Source organism: Poecilia mexicana, unplaced genomic scaffold (genome assembly GCF_051168715.1).
Source record: "Poecilia mexicana isolate PSO_F unplaced genomic scaffold, ASM5116871v1 scaffold_17, whole genome shotgun sequence".
NCBI classification, from domain to species: Eukaryota; Metazoa; Chordata; class Actinopteri; order Cyprinodontiformes; family Poeciliidae; genus Poecilia; species Poecilia mexicana.
This window is the reverse complement of record NW_028263386.1, coordinates 5,833,985-5,846,500: the sequence shown is the minus strand read 5'-3', so window position 1 is coordinate 5,846,500 and position 12,516 is coordinate 5,833,985. Positions and strand designations below refer to the sequence as shown.

The window sequence follows — 12,516 nt, the reverse complement described above, 5'->3', positions numbered from 1 at the left end:
GGCACACAAGTCAGCGTTAAACCGTTTCTGCTGCTGGTATTTTAAAAGCTTGTATCACTGATATAAAATGTCATATTTCAAATTATTTTTATTATTTAGCTACTTCTTATTCTACTTTGGCACTATTACAAAAAATCCTGCATAAAATGACTGAATTTGATCAGGCGGAGTTGAAAACATTCCCTAACTCTGAGGTTTTTATCTAAAATCCTGCACTGATTTATTTTTTAACAATTTAGTCCAACTTCACTGTATTTATCATTGCATAACAAATGGATTGCATAATAAAATCAGGCAACAAAACAAACTGTAAAACAAAAACAATCCAAGTCTTTGTATCAGCTGCTTGGAGACGGATGGGAACTGGATCTGGCAACCCGATCCTCTGAGTCTGTGTGTGGGCGTCATAGCTGCCAGGAATGCCTCGCTGTATTTTCTTCTTTTATAGTTTAGCTGAAACAAATCCGTTCCCACCAAACAAAATAAACCTTTTTTTTTTGTCTGTGAAGCAGGAAAAAAAAGTCTTGGTTGTTTGATGCTTTGTCAAGAAAAGAACAGCATGAACGGCGTTTTGTTTGGAGGATAATTGCTGTGAGCTGCTCCGTGTCGTTTTCATCAGGTTCATGCATTTAATCTGTAAAACAATACTACAAATAAAAAATGCTAAATAAAATAAGGCAGCAATAAAAATACATTTTCAAAGATATTTAATATCTGGTGTGAGCTGCAGACATGGTCGCAGTTTCACGTCAGAACCTTTGTGTTGTGTTTCTGGTACGCCTGTAAATCTGTCGCACAGGCTACATCCGCTAACGACAACGATGAACAATGTAGCCAAATCTCTTGGATCACTGAGGGTTAATTTTGCTTTAAAACAAAAATCTGATTGGTCGCTGGAAAGGTTTATGTTCAAGTTGTTAGCGAAGCTATTCGAGCCTAAAAGTAGCATCTTAGTGCTAAACATGCTGAGCTGCTAACGCTAATGTTAAAGAAGCTCCATGTATACTCATGGGTTCCTGAAACACTGAAAAGCTGAAATCTGATGGTTGAAAAACCTAAATAACAGATTAAAACAACAAATATCTCATTTGGAGAGCAAATATGTCTGTTTATTCAAAATTTAGCATAAAAAAGGGTTTCTCAATTGAAAATATTGCTTATTTTGCCATTTTTTAAAAATTGAAATGCAGTAATTTTATTAATAATTCATCAGATAAAATTAGGTCAGTTTTACTGTGCATCATGGCTTTACAATCTAATGTGGTTCAGATGCTAGAAAAAAGAAGCATTAAACTTCATGTTGTTTTTTTATCCTTTATAAATAAAATAAATGTATCTATTCAGGATTGGTTTTAGATTTTGTTCTAGAAAATCCCTTAAAAGCAGTGAAATGGCAACCTTTACATTTGCAGCTAACTTTTTTTGTTGTCTTTTTGGAGGCGCTCGTGTTGCCCTCTGCCGGTGTAGCACCCTGGGCGGAGAGCCGTACCTCTCTTCCATCATAACTAATGATTATTTCTATTAGGTAGTTAAAAAGTCGAGGTTGATTTGTGAAACTGTCGGCTGAGGTTCATCGTTTCTCCGTTTCATGTTTCCATCTTCCTCCATCTGCAGAAACTCACACCATCAAATTTGAACAGTTTCAGTTCGTGAATATCTGTTGCTTGACTCCTTTGGTTCTTCTGCCTCCTCTCCCCATTTCCCTCCACGTTTTTTAGAGCCCTGAACCCCAGAAGCACTCCCACAGAGACCTGGTAAGACCCGACACCAGCCAACACTTTTCTGCTCCTTTATTTATCCGCAACATCTCTTTGCATAAATGTTCTTTATTTCTTTTGGGAGGAACAGTAAACCTTATCACCCATTTGGGATCAAAACATTAGATTTTGCATGCATTCAGTCCGTAAATCTGATTTTAATCTCTTCCTGAAGTTGCTTTGTCAAACCACAGTTTAATGGCTGTTTTGCAGGATAATTTGCTTCTTAACTCCCCTTCGAGCGAAACACAGAAAAGCTTTTTCTTGTCTGCCTGCGATAACATCAACCTGACCTTCTTCTCTCTGAGCTGGAAAATATTTTGCTGTGATGTTAAAGTACGTCAAACTAAAAATGTTAAAAAATCCGCCTGAACCTTAAATTGTTGACTTTTCCAAGGAGCTGTCTCTAATAGAATTAATTTATTACTAATCAAACTGATATCTGTTCACTTCTGATTCACATAATGACTAACGATCAATACTAACTTTTTTTCTATTTTATTTTGAAGAGGAAATTTAATGGCTATGGGATTAATGTTTGAATTACAAATTAAAATCCAAGAATTATCTTTAGAGGATTTAAAAAGTCTAGATGCTAAGAATGATGGGACACTTGGTAATGCTTAGACATGTGAATTCTCCTTAAAGCAATATTTGATACTAAACGTACCTACGTATGAAGTACATGAATGTTAATCTTCTTGCCTTGTAAAAACTATTCGCTTCAAATCTGCGAACACACTGAGATCTTTACTGTTTTCTTTCCTCATCAAACGTTAAACAATGAAATGATAACCTATGACCAGTTTTACAATAAAATGAACTAAATAAAAGCTGTCAGTCGTCATGGCGGAGTGGCCCGCTTTCTCACATTCAAAGGGTGAAGAGAGGGAAACATGGACACTAAAGAGATGAAGGTAAAAACCTTTTGAGATTCATCCAGATCTCAAAAGGTTTAACAAAACTCTGCGACCTAAAAGACAAAACCTTTGTGATGAGATGAGGGTCTGGACCAAAGTTATTTTAAGGTTTTCTGTTCTGAAGGGAAAACCTCTGAAGTTGAAATCCAACAAAAACAGGCGTTGCTACGAGTTATTAGAACCACTGCTGACATAAATCAGGACTCCAAACAACATGCAGCCTGACGGGCAGAACAGGATCTCACAGAATCTCAATTATATCTTCTTTTCCAACATTATTCTGAAACCGTTGTCATTGAATCGGCCATTAAAAGCTCATCTCCTTCTTTGGGGCTTGTGTTTGAAAGCCCTTCAGTTTTCCATAATTCTCAATTTGCATCCAGTTTTGTAATTAAACATCTGGCTTTACCTTCAGGTTGCATCTGGCCGACTGCAGGTAATTGGTTATGTTCTGCGAGCCGCATTACGAGTTTAATCGGCCAGTTAATTTGATTGGCGGTTGTGTCGGCCAGCTGTGTGGATGATGCTCGTCATGACGAGGTGTTATGGCGGGACATTCATGGTTGCCGTGACGGCAGCTGGTGTTCAGACATGGTGACATATATCAGCGGCGTTGAAATGAATGCAGACAAACACACCGGCAATTATTACATCACTGAGCGTCGTTTTTTATGGCGACTGTGACGTTAGACAGTCAGAAATTAATTTGGCTCGTTGGAGGGGAAAAAATGGAGGCTCCTTTCAGTCAGTATATTATCAATATTTAGTTGGCAAGCTAAATATTTTGCTGCAAAATATTTGGTTATCAAGCTAAGTATTTAGCTTCAAGCTAAATGGAGAAGCAGCATTCAGCTTCTTTGCACCACAAATCTGGGACAAACTTCCAGAAAACTGCAAAGCAGCCGAAACCCTGAATTCCTGTAAGTCTAGACTACAACTCAGCTGCTTAGAGTCACTTTTGAAACCTAATCATGAAACATTAATCAATAATCTGATGTGCAAAGTGTAATGTTGGCTGTGTTTTCTATAACTGTGTGTTTTTGATGTAAACCACTTTGAAATGCCTTGTTGCTGAAAGCTGCTTATACACATGAAATCTGATTGATTAGCTAGCATCTAAATATTTTTTGAAGCAACATATTTAGCTCCAAATTATTTATTTAGCAAACTAGATATTTAGCCAGCTAAACATTTATTTTGAAGCTAAACACTAAGCTTCAAACTAAATTTTTAGATACCAAGATAAATCTGTAGCGTCAAGCTATATATTTAGTTAGCAAGCTACATATTTATCTGAAGCTAAGTTGTTTTAGTTTGCAAACTAAAAATTCCTCTTGAAGCTAAATCCTTAGCTTGCTAACTAAATATTTAGTTCTGGGTTTCAGTGTTGCACTGAGTCCATGTTGGTCACCATTAGCTGTGGAACTGCTGCAGCTGTTAGAAATGATCAGAAATGAGATGTTGATTTGCTTTTCTCCTAAAACTTGTTGGTAATGTCACAGGAAGCCTTTCTTGGTTCCCACTCAGGGTGAATCTGTCAGGTCTTGGTTGTTGTTGATAATCAGTGCAGTCATGTGAGGAAAAGCCAAGCAGATAAAGCCGCTGCTCCACGGCGGGCCGCCTCCTCCTGCCCCCATCCGTCTCTTCTTACCCCCGAACCTCCAGATGAGTCTGTTTGCTCCGCTCCGTTCCCGGAACATCAGCCGCCATAATGGATTCAGCGCCTTTCAGATGTTATCTGCTGTCAGGCACCTCATTTTAAACATGCTGCTGCCCATAAAGCCGCGCGCGGTGATGCTGTGAGGTTTTATGGACTCTGAGCCGAGCCGACCGGCCCGTTAATGGACGCCCATTTCAATAAATGGAAGCGTTTCCAGTAGAGAAGGTCAGATTTCTGACTGTAATCATGATTATCTAATTAATATTATTATTTATTAGTACTGCATTGTCTAAAAAAGTTTTTTTGCAAGATTACTTGGTTAATTTAAAAGATTTTCTTTATTTTACACAAATACATTTAAAACGGATACATTGAACATTTATTTTTTAAATATTTAAAAAGGCAAAAATTGGAATATTTAGATTTTGTTTTAACTTAAATGACTTATTTTTAAAAATATTTTTAGATATCTTTTTGCACATATCAGATAATAATAAAATGTTCATATTAAGTTTTTATTTAAAAAAATACCTTGAGTTTTGTTTAATCTTTCATTTAGTTTTGCAACTTAATCTGTATCATTTTTAGTTTGTATTTTATTTTATTTTTTAATATTTTAATTATGTATATTCTCCATCTTAGCTTTTTGTCATTTTTTACCCTTTTTGTTTAAAAAGACAAAAATCTGCAAACTTAGCGTTGAGAGAAAACTTTAATTTTTCATTTTGTGTTTTATTTTTTAGTACAATGAAATGACACTTTTTCTACTTACTTTTTGGCATTTTTATTGATTTTTTAAAATAACCTTTAAATATGCATTAATTACATATTTTTTCAGTTTTTCTTTTTTTTTAACTCGGTTGCATAAATTTTATTTACTTATGTTTTGATTATTCCATTGTACCAATGTCAATGTAATAACTACATTAATAGTCAATGCAGTTATTACACTGACTATTAATATGTTTTATTTTGTAAGTTGTATGGTTGCCATCAGAATTGCTCCATTATTATATGAATATTCCATAAATATTTTATGTAGCGCTGACATTAATTCAGTGTGCTGCATGCAGATGGATGTCTGGACGCCTTCCCAGGGCTGCAGCTGGGATTTTTTTAGATTAGCATCTTTCTGCTGAAGGTTTTCACATCAGACATGATGCAACTGAAGTGGAAAAAATTACTGAGATTTCTCCAGAGACTGAAACTGGAGCCACATTCCTGCCCTAACTTTGTGTGACACTTTTTAAATATAATTTCCAGCCTTGTGTTTGTTTTTTTTAGTGATCTGTTGCTAAACTTTTGCTGATTGAAGTAACTTCTGCATGGCAACACTGAGCCCATTATTCTGTATAAGAAAATTAGCTAATTTGTGCGGCTGCAACAAAAGGCTAGGAGTGATTTTAGCGATCCATTGCTTCACCAATGGTCTGTAAAAACAAAACACTTAGCTGGATATTCTCCTGTCTCTTCCTCATCAGCTCTTGCATCTCTTTCTTCCTCCTCTGCGCCGTCTCGTTGTGTCAGTGAGGCTCTTAAAAGCCACTCTTAAGACACAAATCCCCGTCCCCAGCACCTGGCTCCCACAATGCAGCTGATCAAAGGCATCCGTCTCCCCGTCCCCGCGCTCTGATAGTTCCATAATGGCTCCATAACATGAACATTCAGCCCTATTGTTTACGCCATTAGTCACACAGGCTTATGGAAAATTACTGCAATGCTGCGTTGAGAAGCCATCAAGAGGAGCAGCAGCAGTGCAGCATCAACACTGTGCCAAGACGCTGTCTGTCTCCTCGCGGCTCACAAAGCCGTCATGGAGCAATAATCTGTTGCAATGTGGAGAAATGACGAAGGGTTTTGTTGCTGGTAGCGATTGGCAAAGCGTTACACAGCAAAAATATGTCAATGTTTCTGATGGTTTGCAGTTTATTTAATGTATTTGTTCTTTTTCTGGTGATTTTCAGTTAAAATTCAAGGACTTTTATTGTCACATCATTTTCTCGTGGTACGAAATTCGAACTCAGGTCCCAGATCAAGAAGTAAATAAATAATGGGGTACTCGAGTGTCAAACTCGAGGCCCAGGGCCAAATCTGGCCCGCCGTAGCTTTTTATGTGGCCCTCTGCAAATTACATCAATAAGTCCCTCCTGTTTTTCATAAATCTCCAAAATTTGCACGAAAACTGAGTTTAAGTGACAAAGAAGCAACATTTGTTAGGTTTTCAGCTGCTGCAGTCCTCCTTCACACTGCACGGTGAAAAACCTGTTACCCTCCTCACCTGTGGGGGCACTACACCAAAAACCACTGAAGGAAACAACACAAAGAAGACACTGAGTTCAGTTCCCACTTCACAAAATGCAAACAAACATGGAGTCCAAGTTTAGTAGTTGTAGGATTTCTCTCTTGTCGTTGGTAAAAAACCATGAGTCGTTTCTCGCTACACTAGTGCGTCGTTTGTTTTGGTTGTATTTACCCATAATGCCATGCAATGTGGTCCACTTCCTGCTTTTGGAGCGGTCTCCGGTCTGCTTGGCGTTCACATATGCATTCAAACCGAACTTCAACTGAACCAGCACTGCAAAAACACAAAATCTTACCAAGTGTTTTAGTTTCTAAAATTTTGCTGTAATTTTTCAGCAAGAAATGCGTTCTGGTTTTTAGTCAATAATTCCTTAATATCAATGAAAAATTCTTGTTTTATTGGCAGATAATTTCACTTGTAACGTGGGAAAAATGTCTTGTGGCAAGTGAAATATTCTGCCAATGACGCCAATTTTAAGATATTACGTTGCCACAAGCTCCTATGTCTGGCTGAAAAGTTATTTGTAAGTTAGTATAAAATTATGAATATAATTATGAATACATAAAATTATGGCAGAAATCAGGGTAGTTTAAAACTTTTGTGAAGTTTTGCTAATAAAATTTGTCTTGATGAACCTCAAAATCAGCAAATTGAAGTTGATCTTCAGGAAGCAGCGAAGCATATGGAGTAAACCAAGTGTTTCAGCAGGTTGCGTAAGTTTTGGACGTGAGCAGAGATGCAGGAAAGTCGGAGGGAATCATGGAGTAAGTTTTTGTCACAGTGGAGCTGATGAATGGCTGCAGCTCTTTCAGAATCTCTGTGCTGCGTTGAGAGCTGCTGATGAGGCGAGTCGCTGAAAATGGAAAAACAGGAAAACGGAAAAACACAAAAACGGAAAAATGGAAAAACACAAAAACGGAAAAATGGAAAAACAGGAAAACGTAAAAACACAAAAATGGAAAAACACAAAAATGGAAAAACAGAAAAATGGAAAAACATAAAAACTGAAAAATGGAAAAACATAAAAACTGAAAAATGGAAAAACAGAAAAATGGAAAAACAAAAACGGAAAAACGGGTTTAGTGGTTCATTAAAGCGACACTTCAAGCTGTCAGTCGACCCAAACACACCCAACGCTAAGAGCTGTACGTCCGATTAGTCATCCATCCATCCATCCAACCGTCCATCCAACCCTGCCCTGTCTAAAGCCCTTATCTGTCATGATGAACTCAGTCCCATCCCGCCGCCGTCGCTCGGCGTTTGTGACGTTACAAACTGAGAAACTCTCTTCTGTCTCAGGCTGCAGCTCCATTTCTTGGCGCTCACATATGTGCAGCGTCTGGTAGCAGCTGCTAGTGTGATTCCTCCGATCGGATCGGGACACAAACGGGTTCTGGAGGTCGCCACGGAGACGGAGAGAGGGCGGCTGATTAGATGTGAGCATCAGATGGTTCCTCCTCCAAACGGCAGCTCGTCTTTTAGGAGCCATTTTAGTTTTTATTCAGTTTGTTCTCACAGGAAGGCAGGAAAAATATCAGCTGTGGGATTTGATTTGGGTTTTTTAAAGTCTGGTAAAGAAATTTGGGTTTGAGTATTTAGTCAACCGTTTGGAAGATATGTGCTTCCATCTTTTTATCCATCCATCCGTTTATCCATCCATCCATCCATCCATCCGTTTATCCATCCATCCATCCATCCATCCATCCATCCATCCTTCCTTCCATCCATCCATCCATCCATCCATCCATCCATCCATCCATCCATCCATCCATCCATCCATCCATCCATCCATCCATCCATCCATCCATCCCTCTCTCTCTCTCTCTGCAGGTGTTTTATCTGAAGTCTCTCTGGAAATATCTGCCATAAAGAAATCAACCTGGAAATTCTGAATATGTACAGAATTTTAAAATGAAAACATGAACCATGACACACACACACACACACACGCACACACACACACACACACACACACACACACACACACACAGCGGTCTTCCTCCCCTGCTGAGCCGCTCTCAGCCCAGTCGATCAAGCAGGTATTTGATATTCATGGTCTATCATCGCGGCGCATCGCAGCCGCTGGGAGAGACGGACAGCGGAAAGGAGGAACCAGAAACTGATGGACGGATTAAAACGAGAGGGCGGATTTATTTTCACTTAAAAGATGGAGGATCAAGCAAACACAACAGGTCGCACACGAACTTACGAAGCGCGTGTATCAAAATGGCGGCGGATAAACGCAGCAGCAGAATCGGAGGATGAGCATGTGGAGATGGATGCTACAGTCAGCAGCCAACAATGGCCGCCACGCTCCACTTCCCCTGACCAATTACACCCTTCACTGCCTCCTCTTCACCTCCATCACCGTCTCCTTCTGTCTCCTCCTTAGCAATCATCACCCACAACTTTCTGTTTTTAATTTCATTCTGGTAACTTTTCCAGAAGACATCAAATTGTCCGGGTTGTTTGAGTTTGCCGCCAAACTCTTAATCATTCCAGAGGGGAAAAAGTGGAGTTGTAGTTCTTAAAATGCAAACAGTAGTCATCTGTTGAATATAACAAAGATTTTCAGGGCGTAAGATGTCCATTAAAAGTTTGATTTACTTTTTTTTGTGAAGATGACGTATTATGAAATGGCCTAATGCAAGTAAATGAAATTTAACTGGTTTAAGAAACTTTAAAGATGGTGGCAGCCAATGGAGAAAACCATATTAAATCAGATCAATTAATCAGTTTATTCACTCAATTTAACAGATTCATCATTAATTTACAAACACAGATGCTTCTAAGCTTCACTGTCTAAGATAACAACCAAGGGATTCTCACGAACTAAAATCTGAACTCAAAATGACCAAATCCTGGTTTTAAACTGCAAACTAAAGCAACTGGTTTGATAAATATTGAGTCAGTAATCAATATATTTGGTGTAGGATTAAATTAGTGCTCACTTCTTTCTATTCCTTTTCACACAGAACAGTGGAAAACAAATTATTTAGTTTTTGTTAAGTATGCACGTGTTTTACTACTGATTGATTTTTTTTCTTGTTTTTAAAAGCCTGTTTGAAACAAATCAAAAACCAGTTTTATCATTAAATTATGAACACATTCTGAACAAAGCTTACAATGTGAAACAGAAGCAAAACCAATTTCAAAACATCGATTAACATCTTTTTATGAACTCACACAAACAAGAAAATCAATATTTCTCAAGAACAAAAATGTTAAAAATTGCAAACATAACTGTTTACACAAAAGTGGGAAAAATACAACAAATCACAAATATTACAAATATCCTTACAAAAACACTAGAGTTTAAAAAATTGTATTTCTTTTCCCCTATTCTGATCGGTTATTTTTTATATAATTTATTTTAGACAAATGACTCCCAAGTGATTTTTAAAGTGTAAAACTTTCTGTGTTTGTACTTTAATAATTTGAACTGATTGAACATAATCAGACCTTTGGATGTCATTTCTGCAATCATAGGTTTCGTTTTCCATTTTTAATTTTCACGACTTTAAGTTTTCTCTCTTAAATTAGTAAAATACAGATAACCGGAACAAAAGAGGAGAGCTAGTGATGAAAGTTGAGACGAGAACGTGAGCAGAAATGGTTTGGAAAAGAGTGAAGAAGTTAGGAAAGCGCCACAAAAGGAGACAGGTGAATAAAAAGACGGACGGCCGTGAAAGGAAAAGGTGGGACAAAGTAAAAGATTCAGACTGAAGGGATGCAGTGTCTCTCATTTTGTGTTCCACATGGATTCGTCCCTTTCTGGCGGCCCTTCATTCACACTCAGTCGCCCGCTCGCTCTGTCATTGTCACGCTCTCGCTCTCTCATTCTTTTCACCCGTTTCTTCTCGGCTTTTCACCCTCGCTGTGCTTGTCTCTGTCCTTCATCTCCTCAGCACATCACTGCTCTCTCTCCCCTCACCTTCATTCAGCCTCTTTGTGCCGTCGCGCCTCCCTCCAGCAGCTGTCTTTAATTTAATTTTACCTTGTCACATTTTGCTGCATTCCCTCTTTCCTGTCTTCATTGTTATTGTAAAATCCTTTGAAACGTTTAGAATGTGTGACCTAATGTACGTCTAAAGGGCTGAGATAAGAAATCTATTTTCATTTCCTTTGGCCACTTTTGGCTCAACAAAATGAAGGAATTTTAAATGGATATTATTTCTACCAAAACATTATCACTTACTATTTTCAATACCAGCAAATCCTGTTATTGAAAATTGTATATTTCTCTTTTTTTACTTTCACTGATCAAGTTAGCATTTTTTGTTTAAATTTGATTTGGGACAGAAAACCAACATATCTAAAATAAGACATCCTCACTAAGTCTATTGTATTATTTTAATAATCTATATCTACAAGTTATTAGATCTATATTTTGTGTAAATTTCAACTACAGACTGTCTATAAACTAAAATAAACTTGCTAGCTATAAGCTAACATTTAAGTCTCGCTTAAAAACTACCAGCCAAAAGCTAAATAACTACTGTATTTTCCGCACTATAAGGCGCACCTAAAAACCTTCAATTTCCTCAAAAGCCGACAGTGCGCCTTATAATCCAGTGCACCTTATATATGGACCAATATTGAGCCACAACAGGTCTAGCAACTACAGTAAGCAGCCGCCGACTTCATTTTCGCCCGTAGAAAAGCAGCGCGTCAGAACGTTGGTTTGTTAATAAAGTTTGACTGACCTATCTACCTACCGACGGTCTATAATCAGGTCGACTGCAGGTCATGTAGCACCACGTTCTCCACCAACATGCTGTGCGCGAACAGAGAAGGGTGACCATCGTCCGGCCACGCCCCGGCCCAGTCGCGGAAGGCTCTCTTCGTCAACCGGAGTCGGACTGTTTTGTTAACATACTTTATGTCAACAAAGTGGCTTTAGACATTCATCCTTTACTGCAGCTCCATCTAGTGGATGCATAACGTAACTCCAGCCTCTATTGTAATGTCTGTTCTATGCGCCTTATAATGCGGTGCTCCTTATATATGAAAAACATTTTAAAATAGGCCATTCATTGAAGGTGCGCCTTATAATCCAGTGTACCTTATAATATGGAAAATACAGTACTAATTTATGCATCTAAATTACATTTTTGTTTTCATTTTTATTTAGCCAGGATTAAACATTTCTTTTTACAAGAGCAACTTGGCCAACACAGCAGCACAATAAAAAATAACATTACGAAAGCCTACAATAAGCATATGCTATTGTAGCATATTGGTTTAAGAAACATTAAACATAGATATCTATAGAATGTCTATATTATATAGATGTATAGAATATATCTATATAGTAGATATATTCATGCTATCAACCAAATCATGCTGGTAAACTATAAACCAAAATCTATTAAGCTGTGGATGAAAACTACAAGCTGTCAGTGATCAACCCACCCACCCAAGCCAACAACTTGTAGTTTACAAGTTGTTGGCTTGTAAACTACAAGCCAACAACCAAGGGCCTCTTATAAACTACAAACTCGAACAGTAAACAACCAAATCTGTTGTTAGCTGCAAGCTAACGGCTAACAAACGTCATTATTTCAAACCAAAATTCAGAAGAGAGATGAACAACCTCAAGCTAACAGCTGAATTTCCACTTTACAGGATAAAAAAGTCAGTTTCTATTCCATTAAAAAAAATAAAAGAAAGACAGAGTTAGGCTTATAATTTACAGATCTTCTAATTAACTGAATCATGCTAACTACAAGAAGCAAAATAGTTGTGCTTCTAAACTAAGCCAATTAGCTAACATTTGTTGTAATATTGGTAAAACTAAAAATAGATTGTTTTTTATGAAGTCCTTTCTTGGCATTTCAGGCATTCCATACGGGACATAAGAATGCTAACTTTGTT

At 37.7% G+C, this 12,516-nt stretch overlaps 1 protein-coding gene across 6 annotated transcripts in view; it reads left to right on the top strand.

The window, feature by feature from the left end:
* LOC106929164 (partitioning defective 3 homolog) overlaps positions 1 to 12,516 on the top strand; it is a 254,421-nt gene that overhangs the window by 134,954 nt on the left and 106,951 nt on the right. For 4 of the 6 annotated variants that reach the window (XM_088014939.1, XM_088014940.1, XM_088014937.1 and 1 more), the window contains one exon: positions 1,719 to 1,754. The exons of the other annotated variants lie outside the window; for them this stretch is intronic. In XM_088014939.1, the coding sequence (XP_087871065.1) occupies positions 1,719 to 1,754 (36 nt within the window). The remainder of the gene's footprint in view (positions 1 to 1,718; positions 1,755 to 12,516) is intronic. 6 annotated transcript variants of the gene reach the window in all.